Source organism: Mixophyes fleayi, chromosome 6 (assembly GCF_038048845.1).
Source record: "Mixophyes fleayi isolate aMixFle1 chromosome 6, aMixFle1.hap1, whole genome shotgun sequence".
Lineage (NCBI taxonomy): Eukaryota > Metazoa > Chordata > Amphibia > Anura > Limnodynastidae > Mixophyes > Mixophyes fleayi.
The window spans coordinates 140119277-140147046 of NC_134407.1; the positions used below are offsets into that span (position 1 = coordinate 140119277).

Consider the following 27770-nt stretch of genomic DNA (forward strand, 5'->3'; position numbering starts at 1 on the left):
CCAGAGGAGGTGTTGGATGAAGTTGAGGCTTGAACGCATGGGCAATGAGATTCCCATGTGATGCACTGCACTGTTATCTACAGTCCTACCTAAACCAAAATTCTCCATCACCTCTGAGGTAGTGATGGTCAACTAACTTATTATATAGGGCCCCAGTGCTCAGTTTTTAAGCAGAGCTATGTTACATGCAATAAGTAAATATTAAATATGGTGCTGCTCTGCTCCAAAAACAGAGCACTGTAGCTCCATGTAAGTTAGTTTACTCAGCTTATTGCCATACTGTCCCATCTTACTGCCACTACAACATCTTCTTCAGTGATACTGTCAGGGTACGGTTGCTATAGGACTTATCAGTGGATTAAGCAGCTAGTCGTATCTTATGACTGATCATAGGCTACACTATAACCTCCTCACCCCTACCCTATTCATGTCCCCGTGCAAATGATTAACTGCAGCCTCAGGCAATCTTAGACATCCTTATATTGGATCAGAATCACATGTGGAGTCATTCCACAGGCAACAGGAAAGAAGGGACTCATGCACGGCAAAGAAGATCTTAGGTAAGTGGCCGACAAACGGTGACTTGATGAGGAAAAAATACTTTTAATTTCTTGATAAAACTGAACTTATCAATATTGTATTATGCACATTATTTTAGTCCCTCTTTTACAGAGTTCCCTAATATTTTGTAACTAGTTTACTGAACTCTGCAGAACATTCCTCTGCTCCAACTTGACAGACAACTGCAGTTAAATTCTACAGAGCATCCCATACATACTGTAGATTCAAGAAATAGCTTTATATATTTTTTTTACTTACTTTTGTATTTCTAAAGTCAAGCTTAAGCAACCTGTGGCCCTCCAGCTGTAGTGGAACTGCAAATACCATGATAGTAGAGCACCGTAACTTGCCTAAGTCTGATTTAACTGAATTCTGCTGCTATCAATTCCCTAATGATGACCAATGAATAATATTTCCAAAAACATTGGCAGTCATACAACTAACGCCAAATCACTAGATACAAATTCTGAGGTCAACTCTCATTTTCACTAATTACCTCAATAACATAATTTTTAATCCAAAAGCTTACAACATATGTGCCCCTCTTTAGAAAAATGTGCTTAGCTAAAAAGAAAACACAAGTCACTGTACTGTATTAGTAAATTCATATGCTAATAAAGACCAGCCAGACCATTTATTCTCCTCATTTTACTTGATAATTGTCTGTTGTAAGGACAGACTTGTCATTATCACAAGTGTACATAATCCCATCCCAACAGTCTGCTGTATATGTTACAAAACGGCGATGGCATGTTTGCGTGTGTGCAAATGCTAAAAGCTGTCAAAAAGGCCACCTCTACTTCTAATAATAGACAGTCCTCAGGCACCCATTAATTTAAATACAACACTAAAAGTCAGAGCTGCCGCATTAGGGCTTGCCGGACAGCTCATTGACGTCATTGTAACATTATCAAGGAACAGTTCAAAGGGGGCTAGTTAGGTGCAGTTACCCTGATCGAGGTCTCTAAACTTGCTACCAAACGAAAGCCCTTTGTGTCCTGCTTTACAGATAAAAATGGAGGCAAACATACAGCTAGCTATGTTATACTAGAAAATAATATATGTAAATTAATATTGAGAAGTATACCAAAGTTACTCCCATAGTTCATATATACGGTATCATAGTATGTTGCTCCCAATGACCTCCAACGATTGCTCAGCCTGAATACAGACCTTATCGAAAAAAAATTAACACATTTCATTGTACTTACATGTGGTAACCAGTCACAGTGTACCTACAATAGTATGAAAGACAATATAAGTAGTAGCACATGCCAACATATATAAAAAAAAACAGTGCAATATTAATACATTCACAGTCATTATCCCCCAACCCAAAACAGGAAGGAGGACATACATTTTTAGACCACATGGGACTCGCAGCTTAATGTTTCATTCATCTCAAACACCAATAATTATTGTCTTGTCAAAACTATAGGAGGAAAGTATCAATCAACAATAAGTTATCTGCAGCTACCATACGTAGTTCGTACCAAGTTGTGTGCTTCAGACACTCCCGTATTTTAGATTTGAAGGCAAAAGGAAGTGCATTAATGTAGCTTTCCCACTTATCAAAGAACTTCTCAGCCTGACGTTCCGTATCAATCAATATTTCTACCCAGTCCATTCTGAATTTAAAATTTAGTTTTATAGGAGGGGCTGTATGTTGTAACCAAAGATGCAGTATTGATTTCCTTGCAACTGCACTTATGGCCAACAATAAACGCTTGCCTCCTCTGGAAAGTATTTGTGTCGCCGGAAGAACCCCCAATATGGCTCACTCCGGAGGAAAAAGGGATATAATTTAACAAAGTTTCTTCTACGTACCTCTTTATCTGAAGCCAAAATGGTCTAACTAGGGGGCAGCTCCATAGGCAGTGAAACAGATCCACATCAGGGACTAGATTTACTAAGCTGCGGGTTTAAAAAAGTGGGGGTGTTGCCTATAGCAACCAATCAGATTCTAGCTGTCATTTTGTAGAAGGTACTAAATAAATGAAAGCTAGAATCTGATTGGTTGCTATAGGCAACATGCCCACTTTTTCAAACCTGCAGCTTAGTAAATCTAACCCCAGGTATCTGACATCTAATACAGTCACTAGGTTGCAAAAGACCCATTTGGAATTGTCTCAAGGGGTTCAATTATAGGTTACGATATATGTTCAGAAACATTTCGGTGTATACCTTATCGAAATTTTGATAGGGTTAATTTGTAAACCTGCTTGACCAATGGTCACACTCACATGCATAGTGTTATCAGCTGACTAAAATGGATAATAAATATAAAGCACACTTAATAGTGTATCTATCAGTAACCCTCTAATTCATTCACCTGTGTATCAAAGCTAAGAGAAAATAACAGTAACTGGTGCCCCATTTGTATTGGCTATCAATTCTCCAATTTGTCTCCAGCCTTATTGTCTTGCACCAAATATATTATCTCTGTTCCAATCTCCATCCTCAAAACTCATTATGCCTTTCTGCCAAATTTACCTGCTCTTTCCATGGTCCTACATATCTCTGAAACACTTTTATTACTATTCCCTGCGTCAGACCTACTAACTGCCATTTTTTTACTGACTAAACAGATATGAAGACTGCGAGGAGACTGCTCGCTGGCTCTTGGACCGTGTACAGTTTACCCCTGATATTGCCATAATCTGTGGCTCTGGCCTGGGACTACTTGCAGATACACTGAGCAACCCAAAGACCTTTGACTACAGCGAGATTCCACACTTTCCAGCAAGCACTGGTACATATAAGAATTGGCCTTAATTCTGTACATTGGGGAGGGGGTAACTTTTGTATGTGGCAAAAAAGGGTAATTGTTATTACTTAGTAATATACAATTAGAGGCGAGCACTCTAATCTGTGTAGGAATTAATCTTAGTACAATGTATTAAACTGTATAAAGCATTTAATGTAATGACATGAACGTTTATGAATGTCATTCCAGTTGCTGGACACTCTGGGCAGTTAGTCTTTGGAACTCTGCAGCACAAGTCATGTGTTTGCATGAAAGGCCGTTTCCATGTATATGAAGGATATCCACTGTGGAAAGTAGGATCTGTGATATATTCTTGTGACTAACTCACCATCTGTGTCATTCATTCTCTTATATAATCCCATTCCTTCCTTAAACTGCATCCATATGGACATGTTTGCAACAATATCCATATGTATTACCCCATTCAAGTCTAGTAGAAGTTGGCTTAGTTAATTTACAGTCCCCTGCTGCCTAGAATTTCATCCAGTGCTCCATTACTAACTGAAATTGTATCCAACCCATCTACTGGCTATTCTTGCAAACAACCTAATCTATCATATTAATTACTTTGTTCTCATATACAATGTAGAGTATGCCCAGTCTAATGACCCATTCCTAAATTGTAACAAAAACGATAAAATTACTCTGGTTTATAACATTTATGATGCTCTGTCTTCTGGATGTAGTCTCTGTATCTGTTCATATTCTATATACAGATAACTAGAGAGTACTATTACTCTTATATTGTTTTTAGTTCTCAATACCTGGTGATATTCTGTATATATTAACAAATATACAATAGAGTTTATCTTGTTCTGCTTGCTAAATGTAATTCACAGTAATCTGTTCTTATTCTATACGTATGAAAAACTACACAGTACCACTTCTCCTGTTCTGTATTCTGGGTGTAATGATCAATACCTGCTCTTTCCTACATGTACATGGTTATGGATAGCGGCACAGCTGTACAGTATTTGTAGTATTCTGAATCCTGGAGGCAGTTCAGTGATGTCTCAGCTATTTGCTAGCAAATAAACGCCCAACACTCCCCTTTATATAGTAAACCTTTGCCTCACCAATCTCTGACATGCTGTCGATCTCTCTAGGTCACTTTCCCAATCAGAGTGTTTATGTTGCTGGGGGTCAAGGTCCTGATGGTAACAAATGCAGCGGGATCACTTTGTGAGACATACAAAACTGGGGATGTTATGATAATCCGAGATCACATCAATATGCCAGGGTTGGCTGCCTTGAACCCTCTGAGAGGGCCAAACGATGAGAGGTGAGTAAAGATAGGAGAATGCGCTGCAAGCGAATAAGCTCTTGTACAGAGTTTGTAATGAGTCACTAATATTTGACATGTACATTTTGTTTTGTTTTAAACAAGGCCACATTCTACAGCAGACTTGGGCAATTTGTGGTTTTTCTGAAGTTGAGGAACCACAAAGCTACTCGAGTAACAGCTGGAGAGTAACAGCTTGCCTACCTCTGCGCTAATATGATAGATACATGATGGTGTGATACTCTGCAGGTGTAGGTATATAATGTTACATTTTAGAAAATGTAGGACATATTTTATAGCTGTGTGATGTCCTGCAGGTGTATATCATATTTCTCATGGTGCGATATTCTGCAGTAATGTCAGGAGTCTAGCTGAAAAATGCTGTAACAGATGTGAATTTTTTATTGGACAGTACTTTACAGGTTTTACTAGTTAAAGATGGTGTGATAATCTGCTGTGTGTGACAGGTTCAAAACGGTGTGGTGATTTGCTGTGTAACAAGTTCATACTGACGCATTGCCCTGTGTTATTGTCTTGCAGATTTGGTCCACGATTCCCTTCCCTCTGGGATACATATGACCGTGACCTGCGTTCCACTGCCCTGGAAATTGCCTGCAGGCTTGGGCGAGCAGAGCTCATCCACGAGGGTGTGTACTGCATGGTCGGAGGGCCAAACTTTGAGTCAGTTGCAGAAGCCAGATTTCTGCATAGGTTGGGTGCGGATGCTGTGGGTGAGTATACTAAAGTGAGAGACAGTCCTTGATTTCCACATTTGTGCCTCTTTGGCAACGAATCAATGAGCATTTGCCTCTTTGCATAGATGGTTTGCGTGCCCAATCACCCTATGTGTGCAGACTGCATTGGCTATAAATTCCAGTGAAAGCAATGCATAACTTACATTGGGAATGAGCTATCTTCATTTCAAATGTCATAATTGTAACCAGTGGTCGAAGTGGAAATTTAATAATGAAGGTAGGGAATTTTAGAAGTGGCGGTATGGAAAAATGTAAGTGAATGGAATTTGATAGTTTTACAATAAAGAAGTAGGAGTATGGCATACCACCGTATACCAGCCCAGTTCGAACACTGATTGTAACATCAAATACATTTCTATATGAGCAGACTGTAGATAATGCTCTTTATGATAGTAGCTGATAGCATCTCCTTCAGGATAGTTTTAAAATCAAGGCCTTTTGCAATGCACAAAAGCTCTGTGACAACAGGCAGAGTGATGAATGCCTTGACCCCTACGTCTTCAACACTTATAGCCCATAAACTAAATGATGAGACTTTTACAATATAATAATGCCAAACAAATACGTCAATGTGAATCGGGAACGCACTGTGCCGTCCATCACTAAGAGATATCCTGTGCTCCTCTGCAAAACCCACCATCTGGCTTAGCAAACCTGTGCGGTTGCATGTATAAAGATCCTAGCTTGGCTTTACCAAACAATCACATTTGTGAGAAAGCATAGAGCGATGGAAGTATTGTTGTTGTATGCTTTGTGGAGCTTCTCTCGTCATGTCGACTGTTTGTAATCACATTTATGACTGACTGCAGCATGCTCATTTGGCAGTCATACACAGATGCAGTAGTGACATTATACTAAAACATTTATTTTAAAAGTATTAATAACATTGAAGAGAACAATGATATTCTTTAACCCATAATAACCAGAAAACAGCTTTTATCTGCCTAGCGTAGTCACACTAATACAGTGCTTGGTAACCTGAAACACTTTGGGGGCCTCATGGTATGGCCCTCTAACCTACAAAAGGGTCACAAATTACCCTTAATCTCAGTAATAAGTACAATACATTTTAATTAAAGAAAGAGACACCTATCTTTAATAACATATCAGCAAACATTTTAAACAAGTCTCAAAAGCTATAACAAACAAATCTGACAATAAAGGAAGAAGGAGCAGGGGACTGCAGGTGATAACACGGAGGGCCTCATGCGGCCCCAGGGCCACCTGTTGCCCATCACTGGACTAATGGAAGCTGATATATGGTGTTCCAAATTACCCAGTGCAGTCTGTGACTGTGCTGGGAGTTTGGGACTTTAGACCCTTCCTTATAGGGAAAGGGCCCAATTACTCCCCTTTCCACAGGAGCAAGAAGTTCCCAGAGAGGGAAAAAGGGTCTTCAAGCCCACCTTCACCAAAGCTAGGGCCCCTTAGGAGGCATGCCCCTTTCTTTCCTAGCTAGGCCAAAGCTTTCCATAGATTAACTGGTTCTTCAGCTGTCCCCAGAAGGAGTAAGCTTCCTATGGCTTGGGGAGAGGGTTGTCTATAAGGGTCTATATCCAAATCCCCTCAAAAAAATGTGGAACTCAACAAACGAAAAACATAATAAAGTGCCTCTTGTTGTAAGTGTTAGTGTCCATAAATAGTAAGTGCCAGTAGGCCCCAGCCCAATGGCCAGTTGGTATAAAAAAAATTCTGGTCAACTCAAAAGGCCAGGACCAAGAAATAAAGGGGCATATTCAATTAGGTTTCCGGTCCGCGGTAACGTGTGTTACCGTGAAAAGTGCGCAGTATTGACGGTAATACAGTACCCCAATAACACGGATTTTCCTGCGTAACTCTATGGAGTGCGCACGAAAATACACGTTATTGCGGTACCGTGCCTTCGCGGCCCGTTCCGGCGTGTTGCCCCGGACCGGAAACCTAATTGAATGTGCCCCAATTAAAGATGCAGGAAGGAAAAAGTGCTTGGTGCTTGTGTCTTACTCTTTTGACCGTGTGAGTGCAGATATATCACCTCCGGGGACACATCAGCACCTCGGGCTCCTAACACCACCAGCCCTTTGACAGAGGACCAAGGCAGCACTGCCCATTCTCAGGATGGTGAGACGAGGCCCCCTTGATAAGAACAGATACTGCATTTGATCTTAACCAAAAGACTAATTTTCAATAACTGTTTTAGTATAATGTCACTGCTGCAACTGTATCTACATGACTGTTGGATGAGAGTGCTACATGCTACTAAGATAACAGACAGCGTGTCAACATGACATGACCAATTACAGGCCACTATTCCTAGTGTAGCCTGTGGAATCACTCTTTGTTAATAGCAATTTAGTCAAATTGCCTATATGAAGTCAACAACTGATACAGTGTGCCTAATACAGACACTTCCCCTCACGTACATTCTGTCCCATGCAGACGCGCTGATGTTTCAAGGCTGAGTTTGATAAACATTTTGCAGGTTAAATGGACAATGACCTTATATAATTGGTCACTGTTCATTCTATAGAAGACGAGAAGGTCTATTGCAGTCAGCCCAAGGCTACAAGATATGCTAAAATATGGTGCACTTTTTTGTAATGTGATTCAGAAAATTTAGGACATAAGTGATCAGGAAGTATATGAATTTTTTTTAACGAACCTCCCTCTATTATTATTATTGTTGATTTTTAAGTGAACACAGTGCTCCACAGCACCGGACAGTGGGGAAAACAGGACACACATAAAACACGGACATACAAGGAAAACAAAATAAACACAAATAAAAACAAACAGTAATGAGGGCCCTGCACATGAGAGAACTTACATACTAATTGGAACAGCTAAAACAAGAGGAGCGTGTGTGGCTCATGGAGGAGATTGGCACAGTTGTGAGGGTGCATTAGTGTGGGTAGTATGGGTTTGAGTAGTATAAGCTCTAATAAAGAGATGTTAGGGAATTCCCTTTTTGCAGTAGCTTACGTGACTTGTGATCAGAGTTCAGCACTGGCCACATTTTGGGTTCCAGCACTCCATGCACCTTTCACTCCTATTGTAAAATCCTCTCTGGTGACATCACACTCCTTAATTAGTGCTGATGCATCTAGATTTTCGACACAGTGCATGGATTTGTATGCCCTCCAGTTGCATTTCTGTAGAGAACTGCATTTCTAGTTGTACAACTAACTTGTTTTAATATGATCAGGCTCGCAAACATTTATTTATACAATTCTTCCCATAAAAATACTTATTGTATAAAGTACTACCATGATTTAATGCTCTTCTCTCTGCAGGTATGAGTACAGCCCCAGAAGTTGTGGTTGCAAAGCACTGTGGGATGCGAGTATTCGGCCTCTCACTGATTACTAATCAGGTGGCTCAGGAGTATGAGATGCAGGAGTCAGTGAATCACAGTAGTGTCCTGGAGGTGGGAAAGCAGAGGTCACAGCTACTGCAGGATCTCATTACTGAGCTGGTCCAAAACATCAAATTCACGGAGGACAGACAGGAAACAGCATGAGGCATTATACACTGTGCAGGTGTTGGGTAGTCTGCTACTCATGTGCCATCTGAAAGCATGGCAGACCAAACCATTAATAGCCCCAGCTCTACTAACCAACACACAAGACCACCCTGCACACAGTCTTGAACCACTATGTTCCATTACACTAACATCCATTACTTTCCTTATGTATATTGTGAACAGGCTAATTGTATAAATGGAGCATAAGTAAATTATATTGCATGTGATATTTTAAAACAAAAATAAAAATTGATCTGTACTTTTAAACTGATTTATTTTGTAGTGACGTATAGTGATTTATTTTGATTAAAAAAGATATTGAACAACTGGGCTTATGGCAATATTGCAATGCCCACAGCTGCTGCATCAGCAGTCTACAGTGGCTCAGAATACTGAAGGGCAGGTGTTAAACAACCTTTTTTTTTTTACACCAAGAGCCGCAATATTTGAAGAGAATGCAACAAAATTTGCTTAAACATGTGAACTTACTACAAGAAAAGAGGAACCTCTCTGCAGTTGTGCCATACCTCGGTTACACCATATTATTATCTTTTATTTATACAGCGCTAACACAAACAAATGACAAAGAACGACATAAAACAAAAGCTAAAGATGACCCTACCCAAACGAGCCAACAATCTAAGAGGTTTGGGGGAACATTTTATACATAATGTAGAGAAATAACAATTGAAGCTGTTGGTGAAAAAGGAAAAATGTGTGTAGATACTACATTATAAGCCGCCATTAATAAAGCAGCAATAGGCCGCGAACACTAAAGCAGTCCTTGTTAGCAAAGAGGAGTATTTAAATTTCAAAAATAACACATTAACATAAGTTAACATATCAGAATGGGGATTGTAATGAATCATGGCTTACCACATGTAATCTGCTAATACACTACCACATAGTAAAAGGTGCAGAGACAAAACTGCAGCAGCAACAGGAACCAGAGGTGGTCCCTGTCGCCATTATACACCCGCAGCCTGCACCCACCATCTCAGACCATGCGCAGTAAAGCCCAAATGGGTCCCCTGAAGAACACCGTGTGGCGGAAGGTTTTAAGCAGTAAAAACCAATTAATTACCGCCATTATAAGTTGGCAGACCAAACAGATTTGCCGGCTCTGTATTACAGAACCAGTAGTGCCCTGAGAAAAATGCTGCATTTAACAGCCCCAAGACCTCCTGCAAGGTGAGGGCTGTACTATCACCTTTTACCACCATCTGCACCAGCAATGAATTGTCCCTAGAAATTATTTTAAAATGTTGCCAACTATGCAGCAACCTATAGCAACCAGTCAGGCATTACTTAGTTCCATGTTAAAAACAGCACTGGGACATTAAAGAATGTTTGTTATAGGTTACAGCACGTTTTTCATAAATATCTCCAATTTTCAAAATATAACTTTCACATAGGTTACTTTAGAACAGCATATTTGGAATGTCGAAAAGCTCTGCGGTAATGTTACATAGAATGACGGTATTAAGTGTAGTTGATCCGTGGGAAAGACTGGTAAACGCCTGGTTACACAGACAAGAGATTTATGTCGTATACTACTATGTATAACACCACTTTAGCTGCGAAGTACTTACTGCACAGCATGTAAACATGACAAGACCTTCTCCCCCTACTGGAAATTACACTGAACACTTCCCTTCAGCTCATTGGTGACAGAGAGTCATGGGTACCCAGCCGCCCTATTGGCACACCTCTGACGCTTGGGTGTGGTAAGATGGCGGCCGGATTCTTAATGTAACTTTGTTGTCAGGGTAACGAATTAACACTGACATGGACAGACCGGAGAGAGAACAGAAAAACGACTGAAATCACAGACACAAAGAGACCTGGAGGGCACATTAGTGCGGAGTACGGAGCGGCAGATATAAGGCTACAGACAGACAGTGTTGAGAAACTTGTACTGAGGACAATGACCCCGGCTGGGCTAACTCTCTGAAGACAGGTTGACACAAAACTTCCATCTTACTATCAGCCTATCAGACATGCCAGCAGATCTCTCTACTAACCGACAGTATATAGACTGATTGATAGAGACAGACTGACTAACTAACAGCACTCTATAGAGACAGACTGACTGACAACTCCGACTGGCCAGGTCTCTTTATAGCAGTGATGGGCAATAGACGGCCTCCAGCAAGGCTTCTCCTGCTGCACCAGCTCTTTCCTGGTTTATTGTCAGATTTGTATGTTAGAGCATGTAACACTTGTTTAAAATGCTTGCTGATATGTTATTACAGATAGGTGTTTCTTTGATTGAATGTATTGCTTTAACTTATACATACTTGCCAACTCTCCTGGAATATCCCGGCCACTCCAGGGAGAGTGGGGAATCCTCCTGACTCCCGCATCCAGAATTAGAGACACAATGATGCGACTCTCAGGGTATCGCATCATTTTGGCTCCAGCCCCAATTTAAAAATGACAGGTACGCCAAAATGACCTGATTTATTAAACCCTACACCTAAGGCCATCTTAACAACATTATGGGCCCTGGGCAAAGCAGTGCACTGGAGCCCCTACCAACACAACCACTCACAGGAATAAAAATGTGAATTATCGATAAAATTAAGTTTGTATTTATTGTTACCTGCTTAAAAAGTGAGTGTTTTAAACATTTAAACAAAAACATGCTGTACTACAGAGATTAATACACATAAACGTTTTTTTCTGTTTGCCCCCCTTCATCCTGGTTCTGGTTTCCCCCTGTATTACACTGTGCCCTCCATTATGCTCCTGTTTGTCCCCCTTTACTTACCTTTCTATCACCTTCTTCTCTTCTGTTTTCTTTCTTCCTCGCTTGCTTGTCCATCACGTTGTGGCTCCTCTCGGTGTGCTTCTCATTGAAAATGACGTCACATCCAATATTCTGTGCGAGCTCAGCAGGGAAGAGGGAGGGAGCTGGATGGCCGCTACGTGACCGCAAAAAAGTAAGTTTTTGTTTTTTTAATTACTTCAGAGCCCTGGCTATGGGGCCCCTATGCACGTGGGCCCCCGGGCAGTTGCCCAGCGTGCCCAGTGGGAAAGACAGCCCTGCCTGCCCCCCTCCACCCATATCCCCTCTGGGAGTTTTCGAGAGGCTCCTGAAAAAGCTTTTAAGTATGACTTATTACTGAGGTTAAAGGGCTGCACCAAGCGGCACCCAAAATGTTTCAGGTTGCCCATCATTGCTCTATGGAGCCATTCTGACTGACACAACCTTTTGGAAACAGACTGACAGATAGCTCCCTGAAGACAGACTAACATATAACTCTGCAGATAGACTTGAGCAGAAATTTATGAAACTGTTAGGAAGGTGCATGACTGATGGAGTTTTCAAGGTCAGAGAACAGTGACTGACACATCCAGGGGCTGGCTTGCAAACTTTAGCCTTGGGGTGAGACTAGGCTCAGCAGTCTATTATAAACATTTTAAAGGAGAAAATGCAGGCAGCATAGTGACCTAGTCCAAGGCAGCCCACTATGGGACTGGTCTGGGGAGCTGAAGCCACTATGGTAATCAGTTTGATTACTAAATATTTACATAAGATATGTATATATATATATATATATATATATATATATATATATATATATATATATATATATATATAATGGGGAGGGTGCATTTTAGGGTTGTTTCTTGTGAGAAGGAGTGCACAGACATTTTTACTCTACAAAAGAACTTTGCTTTTGAACCAAAATTTGGGTCTTATACTTGTATTGAGACCCATTTTGCACCTTCATCTTGCACTTCAGTGTAGAAGTACATTTGTAGATGCACTCCAATCAATATACTGCAACACTATACATACAAAAATCGCCACATGTAGTAGAGATTGTCCCAATGTCCAGTCATGATTAAATAAAGCCATAACTGACTTTAAATCAAGCAGTATTTTAGGAGAAAAACTTAAAGGTTTTACTTACTGAAAAGACATCACTAAGAAGCAGCTCTGCAAATCAAAGGCATTTTGCAGTTCACCTCGGGTGTGCTTTGTATATGATGTCCTCTATACTCATCATCCCCCAAACAGTTTTGTTAAGTAGGTATGGTAAATGACATCTTCAACATCCACAAGGTGGCGTACTTCATTGCAAGAATTCACTAGTCACAAATGTCATAAATACTGGCATGAAATAAAATAAAATTATGCAACACTGCAGATTTGTAGATCTCTAGCTGTCAGGCTTACTAGCTGTGAGATAAGTCCCTACTCCAGATGTCAGAAAACTGCAGTCCGCCACACAAATATTTATTGCTTATTATTAAATACAGTCAATTAACACATTTCCAGAAAGTGTGTCTGCAATAGAAGATATGCCAGACGATAACTGTTATTCATACTTGCATACTCTCCCGGAATTCTCGGGAGGCTACTGAATTTCGGAAGAGTAGGGAAACCTATCGGACTTCGCCGCAATTCGCGGCATTGAATGGTGGGGCGGGGCTTAATCGTGTCATTAAGCCCTGCCTCACTATTCAATGCCGTGAAATTCGGCATTTTATAGTGGAGGTGGGGCTATGATGACGCGTCTACATCACAACGCCCCCTCCTATTCCCTGTCACATGACTTCTCCCCGAGATCTCCCGGGTGAGAGGTTTTGAAAGTTGGCATGTATGCTGTTATTCACTATCAGGCATATAAGATGTGAACACATGAAAGGGGAGACTGACACACCACTCAGTATAAAACCCCCAGCCACACTCTGACTCTATGCTTTCACTTTTTACTCAGGACTTCAGCAAGACACCGCAGATATTGCTGAACAGCCTGTAATCAGTGTCCAAACGATCAGTACTTCACGCAGAGAGATATGAGAAGGACAACTGTAACAAACATGGCTACTACACACCCTATAGGTAATAATAAGGAATGCACTGTGCAAAGATCTATAGATAAGTATATATATATATATATATATATATATAAATAGATATTGTGTATATATATATTATATATATATATTATAATATATATATATATATACATATATATATATATATATATATATATATATATATATATATATACACTCATCATAAATCTGTTAATATACCTGCTGCTTTGTATATTAGTTATTGTTATGCTTGTATTTATCAGCTTTCCTGCACATCAGTAAGGAGAAGCCTAGAAGGAGAGAGAGGCACAAGCCCCCAGCTTCAACTGTACATCATCAACGAAGCAAGAATCATGTTGTAGAGAGTTACAAGTTACTCGGGAGCCACCCCTCTTTGCTGGTATGTGTGATTATGTTATGTTACATATAATTTTTTTTTAATCCTTTTCTTGCTGACAGTTTTCTGATTGTAATGCCAGTGGCCTGATTATGTAAAAAAGTTGACAAATACAACAACTACTCTAGTAGTTAAAAAATAAATCTGCCCACAAAGACTGTTTTTGTGAGAGGATCAATATGGTAATTATAACCCTTTTTTGTCATTTCACTATTAAGTAGGCAAATCCTTTCTAGATATTTTTTCTTTTTCTTGTTAAAAATATATTATTTTTGAACTATCTAGCATTATTATAATCGTTTATAAAGAGCTAAGATAGTACACAGTGCTGTACATTGAGAAGATAACAATTCAAACAAATTACATACAATGACATGAAACAGAAGGTAAAAATGTCCCAGCTCAAACTGGCTTACGATCTAAGAGGTCTTGGGTACGCTTTATACATCAGGTAGCAGAATAACAATTGTAGCTGTTGTTGGGGATACATATCCACGGATAGAGACACCCTCCTAGTTACTGGCTCCAGGCAGTTGATCATTACAGGTACAGTGTAATTTCTTGACTCTGGGCAGTTGGTCATAACAGGCTCTGTGCTAGTTACTGGCTCCAAGAAGGTGGTAAGTACAGGCACTGGGCTAGTTACTGGCTCCAAGAAGGTGGTAAGTACAGGCACTGTGCTAGTTACTGGCTCCATGAAGGTGGTAAGTACAGGCACTGTGCTAGTTACTGGCTCCAAGAAGGTGGTAAGTACAGGCACTGTGCTAGTTACTGGCTCCAAGAAGGTGGTAAGTACAGGCACTGTGCTAGTTACTGGCTCCATGAAGGTGGTAAGTACAGGCACTGTGCTAGTTACTGGCTCCAAGAAGGTGGTAAGTACAGGCACTGTGCTAGTTACTGGCTCCAAGAAAGTGGTAAGTACAGGCACTGTGCTAGTTACTGGCTCCAAGAAGGTGGTAAGTACAGGCACTGTGCTAGTTACTGGCTTCAAGAAGGTGGTAAGTACAGGCACTGTGCTAGTTACTGGCTCCAAGAAGGTGGTAAGTACAGGCACTGTGCTAGTTACTGGCTCCAAGAAGGTGGTAAGTACAGGCACTGTGCTAGTTACTGGCTTCAAGAAGGTGGTAAGTACAGGCACTGTGCTAGTTACTGGCTCCAAGAAGGTGGTAAGTACAGGCACTGTGCTAGTTACTGGCACCAGGCAGTTTATGATTACCTGCATCCACTAACTGCCTGTACCTGTAATCATAAATTGCCTAGAGCCAGTAACTAGCACAGTGCCTGTACTAACCACCTTCTTGGAGCCAGGAACTAGCTCTGTACCTGCATCCACCAATTGCCTGTACCTGTACAGTACTAGTTTCTGGCTCCAAGAAGGTGGTAAGTACAAGCACTGTGCTAGTTACTGGCTCCAGGCAATTTATGGTTACCTGCATCTACTAACTGCCTGTACCTGTAATCATAAGTTGCCTGGAGCCAGTAACTAGCACAGTGCCTGTCCTTACCACCTTCTTGGAGCCAGGAACTAGCACTGTACCTGCATCCACCAACTGCCTGTACCTGTACAGTGCTAGTTTCTGGCTTCAAGAAGGTGGTAAGTACAGGCACTGTGCTAGTTAAAGGATCCAGGCAGTTAGTTGATCATTACACGTACAGGCAGTTGGTGGATGCAGGTACCGTGCTAGTTACTGGCTACAAGAAGGCGGTAAGTACAGGCACTGTGCTAGTTACTGGCTCCAGCACGAGTGCTATGCTAGTGCCATTATATGTAACTTATAGTATTTATTGAGTCTAAATGTTGTAAGTAACCATACTGAGATTCATACTGGCACTTTGGAGGAAAGAGGAATTCTGAGGGTGGGGTATTGTATCTTCGTTCTCTGGGACTAGGGCAGCATGGCAGCTATTCGCACTGGGACATTGAATCCCTGTAATGTCATTTTAATGACATGTTGTAGGGTTAAGAGAGAACAGTGCTTGACTGGGAAGAACTGTTTACTGTAGCAACCAGAAGACATGCTTATACCTTAACAAACTTAGATTCTGTAACTTTTTATGACAATTTCTACACCACGTCATTTGAATGAGACTTTATCTTTGCAAATAAACAGAAGCAATCAATGACTCTAGTATAGTGAAAAAGTGTACTGTGAAAATATCACGGTAACTCTAACTCTGTAACTATATAGTATAAAAGTACCAGAGAAAGACTTAGGGCTAGATTTACTAACTGTTTGAAAAAGTGGGGATGTTGCCTATAGCAACCAATCAGATTCTAGGTTTCATTTATTTAGTACCTTCTACAAAATGACAGCTAGAATCTGATTGGTTGCTATAGGCAACATCCCCACTTTTCAAACCCGCAGCATAGTAAATCTAGCCCTTAAAGTCTGAAAAAAAGGTAAACAGATATAAAATCATATTAAGTAAATATATAGGTTGTTTCAAAAACAAACTGATACCATAAATAATTTCACAGTTTAGAATAGACAAACCTTTTAAATGTATTTTAAACACCAGCCTAGCATAAACTGGCATTGTATATGCAGTGCTGAAGTAAACCTTTAGATGTCAGCAAAACAGCAACAAATAGTAACACAGCTATTTCCATTTTATTTCTTTGCAGCTATGGGATCTATTATTCACAATACTTGGAACTAATGAAGTGGCTTAACATAGACAGATTTATTTGTTCAATCTAAACAATTTCAATAGCTTAATTTGATAAACAACAAATGTGTGTTTTTGTGATTACTACCCAGGTATATAGCTTTAGACACAAACTTTAAATACAGCTCTGAACATAAATGGTCATTAGTAAAGACATAGCAGTTTATTTATTTATATTGGGTTCAAATATGGAGGATATTAAAAAAATATTTCTAAAATAACAAACAATATCCCAGCAATGTTTGCTTCAGACCACGTATGTGATAATTCAATTCCGAGTGGTTGTAAAAGATATGTGCTCCGCCCAGAAAAATTGGGTGTGGGTGCTAATTGCTCGGCTGGGTGCACACTACAGTGTTTTCAGCCTATTATCGGGCCAATCAAGTGATAAAAAAGCGTTCGGGCCCAATATCCCTTTTGTGTTCACACTGCAACGATAAACGATTACCGTTCCAAAGCACATCGTATAGGATAATTTGATTTTAAAACCGGACTTAAAATCTCATTCAACGATGGAACGATGTCGTTCCAATTCTGCAGTGTGTATGCACTCATGACCAGCAGTGTCCATAGATCTCTATGGAGTGTGCAGTCACTGTGTTTTCAGCCGATGGTTATGACAGATGAAGATCTAAAGGTAAATTGTGTAAAATGTGTTTAGTGTGTACACATGAATCTGCATGCTGAACAGGGCTAAAATCATTAAGGATATCTCATTGGGAGAAATTTTGTATGGTGTGTACTCAGTCTTAGTTCCGGACAAGTTACATTGGTTTTTCAAATGTGATCTTTCTGTTATGAGCCACGGCTCGCGCTGTGTCTTTCCTCGCAGTGTCCCAGCTGTCATGGGAACAGCCAGGACATCACTTCCCTTGCTATGTCCCGCCCGTCACCAGGGCAACGGCCGGATTGCTTATCTAATCAACGCTGCATCCCGGCATCTGTAAGCAGCCGGACTCGTGCACATTAGGTATACATTAATTAAGCGGCCTCCTTGGGCTTATTAAGCACATTGAATTTCTGGCCCCTGATTGGACAATTTGACTGTTTAAGGCAGGGAGAGCTTAGCCTTATAGCATCGTGTGTGCTGCACAAATTGCTGACCTGCTTTCTGTTCCTGTGGATACCCTGCTATCTTTGACCTGATTACCTGTTGTGATGTGACCCATGGCTTGCTTTTTGGACCTTGCTTGAACTCCTGTGCCCTTGACCTCTGCCTGTTTTTTGGAATTCCCATGTTTGCAACCTATCCGGACCTTTGGCCTGTCCCTCAGCTATCCTGATCGCTACTGACTCACGACATTTGGCCTCACTCCAGTACCTGCTTCCAGATTTCCAGTTGCCCTCTACCTTGCACTTCAGCTATCACTGATAAGCTTTTACTACCCTACAGTTAAGTCCTGTGGGGCATCCAAGTACCTCCGAACATAATCAATTCTACGAGAAAGGAGGCTGCTATAGGTGAAGAGCTCTATCAGTCTGGTTTCCGGGAGAAAATTCTGTATTGTTCCAATTAGGAGTTATCCGATGGGGATTCCCAACTAGATCAAAGGTGCAGGTACAGTAGGTCCAGATTCGAAGTGAAAATCGTCGAGTAGGCGGGAGGTGTGAAGAACGGGGGCAGTCTTTGGTATCCAATAAAAGGTGTTATGAGAATGTATACAGAGTAGATGGCCTTCAATGTCCAAAGTGCATGATATCGCTCTGAAGGTCCTGTAGGATGTTGGAGGGGACCCGGATCTGGAGGGTTTGGAAAATGTAAAGGAGTCTGGGGAGAATATTCATCTTGGCCGTTGACACTCTACATATCCAAGAAATATCTTGTTGAAGAGCTTCTGTTAATGGTGACAAACAAGCGGAGAATCATGTATCATAAGTTTAGAGTGATGAAAATTGGAAGTTAGTTTTAAGTAGATGCAGAAGACATTGGGATACGTTATGGGGGAGAGTCTTATCGGTGTGAATGTTAAAGTTCCAGAGTTGGCCATTCTCTCTTATTTTGTCCAAGATGATAGGCACAGTGATGTGAACATTAGTTAATGTAAAGAGTGTGTCATCAGCATAGAGGGCCAGCCTGTGATCCTGAGAGCCAACCTTAATTCCCAAGACATCAGGGTTATTCTAGAGAGCGGCTGCCATGGTTTCCATGGTTATGGCAAAGAGGAGGGGTGACAGGGGGTAGCCCGGTTTACCACCATTTTTTATTCACACGGGGGGTGAGGTTTAGCCGTTGGGTTGTAATAGTGTACTAAGACACCTTTAAGTAAGGAGCCAAAAAAGCCCATTTCCCATAAGGTGTGACACATGAACGGCCATGCTACTCGGTCAAAAGCCTTCTCGATACCAAGGGCCAACACCAAAGCGAGAGTTGCGGTCTTGTTGGCACTGTGAATCAGGTCTATAGCTTTCCGGGTATTGTCCACCGCTTGTTCATGGTGAACTAAGATTGGTATGATCAAGACCATTCTGTTAGCAAGCAATTTGGAAAAGTGCTTGAGGTCTACGTTGAATAAGGAGACTAGATCTAGGTCTATAACTAGAGCATAGGGGCGGGTCACGGCCCTCTTTAGAAATGATCACAATGTTGTATCTGGTGGTGGCTCCGTCAAATTTCCTGCTTCAAAGAATGGAATTGAAAAGGTCCACAAGGGGGGGCCAGGGCAAATGATTTGTAGAATGCAGCTGTGCAGCCATAAGGACCCAGAGCATCTTGATAGTCAGTTTGTGTTCTTCTGCGGTTATGGCAGCTAGTTGGGCACGGGAGAGACGAGGGAGTTGTCATTTCCATAGGTAGTCTTTGATCTCTCCTTCATGTTATCTGGTGGGGAGGGGTCTGTCAGTCTGAAGATCATATCAATCAGAATTAAAGGCACATAATTGGTTTGCAATTTTTTTGGGGTTGTAATGCAAGTGTCCATTGGAATCTTTGAAAGAAATCAACCTGTTTCACGCTCTCTTCAATCTTTTGGGCCAGGATGGCTTCGGCTTTGTCACCGCATTTGTAGTATAACGGACAAAGTCAGAGCAAAGTTTTGGCTGGCTACATTGATAAAAGCAGGTTGAGTTGACTACGGAGCGCTAGCAAATTAGGATAAGTTACATTTAGGAGGGCGTTGTTGACTCACCGTGAGCAAGGCAATTGCATTCTCAGGTTCAGAGACGCATAGCTTTACTTTTTTCTTTTCACCGCTGGCCAGACTGATAAGGGTACCTCTAATGGTGGCTTTGTGGGCTTCCCAGACTAAGGGGAGACTTCTATGGAGGAGTTGTTTTAGATGAACTCTCGGAACACTCAGGCCACCTGGTCTCTGTTTTTATTTTATAAAGAAGGTATTCTTGCAATCTCCAATGGAACCGTGTTGGGCTGGCGGTCTGAAAGTCCAACTCCAGTGACACTGCAGATTGATCTGATCAAGAAACTGGGATGGTATCCTTTTGTGGAGGAACATTCAAGAAGTAACATAGGCATTCTCAATTCAATCTGGCGGGGGACTCAATAATGAGTGAAGGTTTTAACAGAGGATTAGAGGACCCACCACGAATCATAGAGGTTGTGTAGTGTCAATATTGAGATGAGCTTGTGCAAGTCTCTAGATACATTTGCGCTAGGTGCAGGAGAAACAAAGTGGTCTAATTTCAGAATGAGAACTGCGCTGTAGTCTCCTGCAACAATAGTTCTACGACTTTTTAGAGTTTTAGGAAAAAAATCGTTGAAGAAGGCACCCTTGCTAGAGGTCGCTGGAGAATTACGCATCTACTGTAATTGGGGTTACGTTGTGCAGTAATATGGCTGTACCCTTGCTTTTAGATACAATGTTGCGTAGTAGGCATGGGGGTATTGTCTGCCCGTTGAGTTGGATTTGAATGAGTGAAGTGTGTTTCCTGTAAAAGTACTATGTGGGTTTTGAGGTGTTTAAAATATTGGATTGCCATGGTCCGTTTTTGCGGTTGGTTCAGCCCATTAACATTCAACAAGACTTTCAACATTCAATCTTAAGAGCCATAGCTGAGTAATGAAAAGAGGCAATCTGCTTTGAACGGTCCAAGATAAGAAATAGTGGACCCAGTCAGGGAGGTACAGAGGCATTGGGCATGAACTGCATATACATTGACAGTGATTTGTAGCAAAAAGAAAACTTGACAGTAAACTCATCAAACAGCAGTGAAAACAGTACTGAAACTTGAACATATCAACGGTATGTATAACAGCGAACATTAATAGAAAAATCAGGCTGTATATGTGAGATAATATAATGAAGGGGGAAGAGCCTGTGATATAACGATTCTGAGGTATAGAAAAAAGAGGGGGTGTTAAGGGGAAGGAGGAGTGCTAGAGTCCTCTATGTGAGGATAGTGGTGAGCAAGGCTTAGTGGGGGTTCTCGGTGTCTCCATCTCATTTCCAAGGAGGTCAAGATAAGCAACACAATCAACTAGGAGGACAAAGGGTTCCAGTGAGAAAACCACTAACAACAAGTATCATAAATATGGAGAAACCTGTGAGATAACAATCAGTGTCCATTCTTAAGAATAGCTTTAATCGCTGCAAAGGTCTATGGTTCCTGTAACAGTAAGAGAAAAATGGAGGGAGTGGGCAAAAAAAGAGGTGCAGTAAAGAGGGCTAAAGTAAGTGACTGAATGTGGAGGGTGATGAAATCATCTTAGTCAATGAGACGCAGGCTGGTACCTGTACATAATCACACTTTGTACTATTCTGTTGAGGGAGGCTTCCTGGAGAAGGAAGTCGCCGATGGGGATGCAGCAGGAGTCTGAGGAATCCCGATATTTTTAAGTGCAGCAAGGCCTTCTTCAGCTGTTTTGATTCTGTAGGCGATGCCCTCATCGGATAAGGTGGAAGGGTAATCTCCACTGGTAGTGACTTTGTGATTTTGTAACACTTTGGTAATGTTAACCAAGTTTGTCCTCTTCTGTAGAGTGGAGGGTGCTATATCCTGGTATATTTGCAGATTATGGCCTGAATAAGGGACAACTAGAGCTTTGCGAACTGAAGCCAAGAGCTGCTCTTTCACCCTGAAATAGTGGAAACGTACCACTACATCTGAGTGGGTGCATTTATAATGACGTTCCATGCTGGACAAAGAGACGCCCTGCCATTGCAAATCTGCAAAAGGAATTGAATTTTGCAGCAGCTGGCATATGGAGGAGATCAGGGAGTAAATGTATCAAGGTGCAATTTTGCAAATCCAGCGATATACTTGGGAGAGTTGAAACTCGCTGATGTATGAAGCTGAGATTTCATGTAAAATCGCCGAGTTGTGTTTCTGTCAAAAAGCGTTATTTCCAAATCGATAGAGATCAAACTCCCGACTGTCTGCCACTCTAGCTATACAAGTCTCAAATGTATGAAACTGCGATTAAGCAAACTCTCCTGAGTTTGATTTAAAAATCATTACATACAACACGCTGCATCATAGCTGTTTAGTAAATACATCATTGTTACACTGTCTGTCTATACAGCCGCAGGCCCCCACGGCTGTGAAAAGTTTAAAAATAGACTAAAGTGACTTAAAAAAAAAGTGTTGGGTCCCGCCCCACCACTATTAACCCTAGAGATGCCAGCCTACTGCTGGTTATGTGAAAATTGGTGAAAAAATTTGCGTGGAGTCCCCCCGATTTTCACTTAAACAGCACTAGGCAAACCAGCCTGGGGTGGGTGGCACTATAGCAGGGGGACACGCAGCAGGGGTTCCACTGCCATAATGACAAGCAACCCCTCATTGTTCAGCGCTGGGATGGATTCCCTAGGGAGTGGGGTCCGCTGAAAAAAATGAGCGTGCCCCCCCTTCTAGGGACACCCAGCCCAGTGCTGAAAGCACTAGTGCTCTTCCTACACCCCTGGGCGGTGGGTGTAGGGTAATAACAGTGAAAGTAATGTAAAAAAATAAACAAACGCCATTTTGTTTTGTGGAACTACAAGTCCCAGGCATCCCAGACTGCCATAAACAGTGTGGACATGCTGATACTTGTATAACTACCAGCATACCCATGGCAGTCAGGGCATGCTGGCACTCGGGGAACCACAAGTGCCAACCTGCCCTGACACCCAGGGCTGGCTGAGACCTGTAGTTCCACAAAAAAAATGTTAAAGAAAAACACCACACCCTGTTTACAACCACACAATTTTAATTAAAATAATAAAACCCCAATAAAAACAATACACACCCTCATTATTACCACATATATTTATTAAAAATAAGAAAACCCCAAAATACTCACCAAAATGAATTATTCTTCTTTCGTCAGCAGCCTTTAATCAAAAAATGTTTGAAAACCAAGTCCAAAAGTATTTGTAATTCCAAAGTCCTGCTTGTAAATGTCCAAAATATATTTGTAATTCCAAAGTCCTGGTTGTAAATGGCTTCTGTTCTTCTTGGGCGAAAAGCCCCCCTAGTTGCTTGCAGTTTTTAGCCAGAGGGGCTCCATATTTGTAATCCAATCCGGAACATGCTTGGTTAAAAAAATTTTTTAAAAAAAGGAGAGACGCCGCAAAACTGCCGAAACAGGAGGTTATCACCCGCGATTTGCAGTGCTTTTCAAATGCTGAAAAAATCGGACCTTGATACATTTACCCCCAGGTTTCATCCTCTGTTTTAATAGGATGCATTTTGCTTCCCATTAGTTGCACTTCAATGGAAAAGAAAATTTCTAACCACATTCTGGCCAGTGTAAAAGAAAGCTTCAAACATACACAAGAGTGCCAAATGTAATAATATCAGACCCTATTTCCCCTCACTCTTGTAAAAAAAAATAATTATATATGAATTTATGTTTTATATGTTTGGATACATGATGTCATTACAAAAATGTTAAAATAAATAATCAGACAGAATCTGAGATTTTGCAATAAATTCAGTAATATAACATGAAAACATGGGATGTTAACCTGGTAAAGGGAAGAGGAGAGGGGGGGGTAGGCTGGAGTATTTCTTTTCCCTGATTGTTTCTGTTACAATTCAAGATTACCTTAGTCAGTATTTATAAGAGTCTAACGGCCTAGGGCGCGGAGTCTAACGGCCCTCCCGGTCTTCTCCAAGAACCGCCGCAAGGCAGGATGGGTTTTGCTGCCGCAGAACCGCAGGTCGCGGCCCCCAGGTTAGCCTATTGACGTAAGGAGAGAGCTCTATGAGATGGACAGGCAGAGGCACAAATAGGACAGCAAGGAGCTAGTGACCAAGCACACTAACCGTGATGTCCTGGAGATTGTAGCCTGGAACGAAAGCCGGGTCGGTACACAGGAGTCAGTCCAATGCGTAGTGCCAGGGATGTGACCAGAGGGTAGCCAGGAACACAGCCGAGTCAGTACATAGGAATCAGTCCAATACGCAGTGCCAGGGATGAGACCAGAGAGTAGCCAGTACACAGCAGGGTCGGTACACAGGAATCAGTCCAATACGCAGTGCCAGGGATGAGACCAGAGAGTAGCCAGAAACACAGCCGGGTTGGTACACAGGAGTCTGGATAAGCACAAGGGAAGCACACAGGAGACAGGAGCACAGGAAATTGAGCCAGATGCAGATAACATGTTGCTCTGACACAGACAGTGTGTCAAAGCAGCGCTGAAGTAGACTTTGAATTCCCCGCCCATAGATCACATGATTGCCTCCGGGACCTACCCGGAAGTGCGGCGGAACGGAGCTGACAGGTAAGCACCGTAACAGTTTCCCAACATTCCTCATCAGGGGAAGGGCTTGAATTTCATTTCCAGTCCCACTGATGTCTGTCCTGGGACCCCAGGACCTGGTCCAGTAGAATTTCATACAGTGAAGAAATCGCCCCTCTTTTCATGATGGAGGGAATACATAGCTTTTTACATTCAGTGGGGATTCTGAAAATCTCATCTGATGGAAGGAAGCCTCAAGAATTGTTTCAATTGAATGAAATTAAACAGCTTGCTAGAGAGCTCAGGGGGTTTACTTAATAGACCTTCAAAGGTCATCCAGGAGCCAGTTAAGTCGTAGGTGAGATTATGGGGAGGCAGGCCGAATGTGAAACGTTTCCCAGATCATAGTTTAAAGTGTAGGGAAATATTCAACCTATGCTGTTTGTTAAGGCCCCAAATGTTGGAAAATGAACAGAATTTGAGAATAGAAGAAAGGGCAAATGTAGCTGTTATTTAACGGACAGTTCTCGTGATTAAGATAAACTGAGCAGTATTTTTTCAGATTTTTTTTTAAGTTTAATGTAATTAAATATGTGGTTCTAAATTTGTAGGAGGTCAGACTTCCATGAAATGTTTATTCTTTTGCACAGTGCTCCTCTAAGATTTTCCCGCCTCCTAGCACATCTTGGCACACTTCTAATTTGCAGGTAATCTTCAAACAGGGGATAAATTTATCATGCTTTAAGTTTCCGGCAGGTTTGAAAAGTGGAGATGTTGCATATAGCAACCAATCAGATTCTAGTTATCATTTATTTAGTGCATTCTAAAAAATGGTAGCTAGAATCTGACTGGTTGCTATATGCCATCTTGCTCCATAAATCTATGTGGTTTATAGGATGCTTGCGCACATCAAAGTTTTTCTCTGCTGAGCCATTTTGCACTTCATAAATGAACTTCTGAGACAAATCTTTTGCCATACTTACAAATGGCACAGTCTAGTACTGCTGATGACATAACAATGAACCTTACTGAATTACTACATGTGGGACACTATCCTAAGAGTTGGGGTGTTTCTTAATAGACAACTCCTTTAAAGAGGTTTACTGCTTTTAAGTTTTGCATATGTTTTTTTTAAATATAATTTTGCTAGTTGTAGGGATGCAACTGTTACTATTAATGTATCATTTAAAGAACCACTAAACCTAAAATACAAGTTGTCTTATATGCTCTTTTATATAGATTGCTTTCCCTCCCTCTACTGAGCATACAATTCAAGGATTTGACTATTGTCTACTTCTCATATACAATTAAAACTTGGCAGAACATTTAGTATAGATAACACATCAGTTCTCTTGACACCTAAGGCTATGTACACACTGGCCCGATGATTGCACGAAAAACCTCCAATCAGCCAACATCCGACCGTTTGGTCAGATATCGTGTGAGTGTGTATAGTGACACAATGATCTAACGTCGTCCCAAAGGGCCGATCATCGTTTCATTTGGTTAGTTGTACTGTTTAATATTTTCCAACCAATCACTGACCGATCCTGTAGTGTGTATGCCCTCTTGCTCACGATCTCCATAGCGTTTACAGAGTCCTGTTATTTTCAGCCGATGCTAGCGATGAATGTTCTGGAGAGTGCTGTAAAAGAAATAATTAATTTGTTCGTTCTGAGACAGAATGTTTTGTTTCAGAGTAACAGAAGCTAATAAAATTCGTTAGGACATGTGTATAGCTATAACAAGACGTTTTAATCAGTGTGACAAGAATGAATAAATGAATGTTGTGCTGTCATTCTCTGAAGACTAGAGGACCAGATGAAGATCACAGATCTAAAGGTAAATCGTGTCAGTGTCTATGAATAAACCGCCAGACTGATTGGATCCTCAGTCGTATGTACAATCGTTTCAGATATCGGGTTGGTCGGAAAATTCATCAGTGTGTACCTAGACTAAGGCCTAACTACTATGTTACCAGTTTTACATATATTAATATACAGTATTCTACCCTTCGAAGAAAAGGTCTTTGTTCAATGTAATCCTTACAGTTAAATTAACCCCCATATCACTGAAAGGTGATTTGTGCTGATACGCTTCGGTGGGGAAGGTGTAGTGCCAGGTGCAGGGCTGATGGTGTGGAAGGTGTGGGGCAAGGTGCAGGGCTGATTTTGGTGGAGAGATCGTGCCAGGTGCTGGGCTGATGGCAGGGAAGGTGTGGGCCAGATGCAGGGCTGCTGTTGGTGGAGGGATCGGGCCAGGTGCAGGGCTGATGTTGGCAGAGGGGCCAGGTGCAGGACTGATGTTGGCGGAGGGACCAGATCCAGGTCTGATGGTAGGGAAGGTGTGGGCAAGGTGCAGAGCTGATGTTGGGGGAAGAGCCAGATTCAGGTCTGATGGTAGGAAAGGTGTGTGGCCATGTGCAGGGCTTATGTTGGCAGAGGGCCCAGGTGCAGGTTTGATGGAGGGGAAGGTGTCAGGCCAGGTGCAGTGCTGATGGTGGAGGGGCCGGGTGCAGGGCTGATGTTCCGGAGGGTATGGGGCCAAGTGCAGGGCTGATGTTGGGGGAGGGGCCAGGAGCAGGGCTGATGTTGGTGGAGGGGCAGGTGCAGATCTGATGGTAGGGAAAGTGTCAGGCCGGGTGCAGGGCTGATGTTGGCGAAGGGGCCAGGTGCAGGGCTGATGGTAGGGTCAGTTGTAGGGCTGATGGTAAGGAAGGTGTAGGGTTAGTTGCAGGGCTGATGTTGGCGGAGGGGCCAGGTGCAGGGCTGATGTTGGTGGAGGGGCAGGTGCGGGTCTGATGGTAGGGAAAGTGTGAAGCCGGGTGCAGGGCTGATGTTGACGAAGGGGCCAGGTGCAGGGCTGATGGTAGGGAAGGTGTAGGGTCAGTTGCAGGGCTGATGGTAAGGAAGGTGTAGGGTTAGTTGCAGGGCTGAATGTTGGCGGGGGGGCCAGGTGCAGGTCTGATGGTAGGGAAGGTGTGGGGCTAGGTGCAAAGCTGATGTTGGGGGAGGGGACAGGTTAAGGTCTGATGATAGAAATGGTGTCGGGCCAGGTGCAAGGCTGATGTTGGCGAAGGGGCCAGGTGCAAGGCTGATGTTGGCGTAGGGGCCAGGTGCAGGGCTGATGGTGGGGAAGGTGTCAGGCCAGGTGCAGTGCTGATGTTGGAGGGGCCGGGTGCAGGGCTGATGTTCCGGAAGGTATGGGGCCAAGTGCAGAGCTGATGTTGGGGGAGGAGACAGGTTCAGGTCTGATGATAGGAATGGTGTTGGGCCAGGTGCAAGGCTGATGTTGGCGAAGGGACCAGGTGCAGGGCTGATAGTAGGGAAGATGTAGAGCCAGTTGCAGGGCTGATGGTAGGGAAGATGTTGGTGGAGGGGC

The 27770-nt window shown here is 42.1% G+C and overlaps 2 protein-coding genes across 7 annotated transcripts in view; both read left to right on the top strand.

Moving 5' to 3' along the window:
• Positions 1–503: 503 nt before the first annotated feature.
• LOC142094424 (purine nucleoside phosphorylase-like) lies at positions 504–9138 on the top strand. Its single transcript, XM_075176540.1, has 6 exons — positions 504–560; positions 3150–3313; positions 3518–3621; positions 4435–4610; positions 5151–5341; positions 8638–9138. The coding sequence occupies exons 1-6, from the start codon at positions 538–540 to the stop codon at positions 8862–8864; spliced, it is 885 nt and encodes a 294-aa protein (XP_075032641.1). The 5' UTR covers positions 504–537; the 3' UTR covers positions 8865–9138.
• A 1439-nt stretch (positions 9139–10577) lies between these two features.
• The window catches only part of C6H20orf96 (chromosome 6 C20orf96 homolog), a 54189-nt gene continuing 36996 nt past the window's right edge, over positions 10578–27770 (top strand). For 3 of the 6 annotated variants that reach the window (XM_075176533.1, XM_075176538.1, XM_075176539.1), the window contains exons 1-3: positions 10578–10827; positions 13601–13725; positions 13967–14103. In XM_075176533.1, coding sequence (XP_075032634.1) covers positions 13680–13725; positions 13967–14103 — 183 coding nt within the window. In that variant the 5' untranslated portion in view covers positions 10578–10827; positions 13601–13679. Of the gene's footprint in view, positions 10828–11765; positions 11813–13418; positions 13481–13600; positions 13726–13966; positions 14104–27770 lie in introns of those variants that run through there. The other 3 variants (XM_075176534.1, XM_075176537.1, XM_075176536.1) reach the window with 3 other exon arrangements.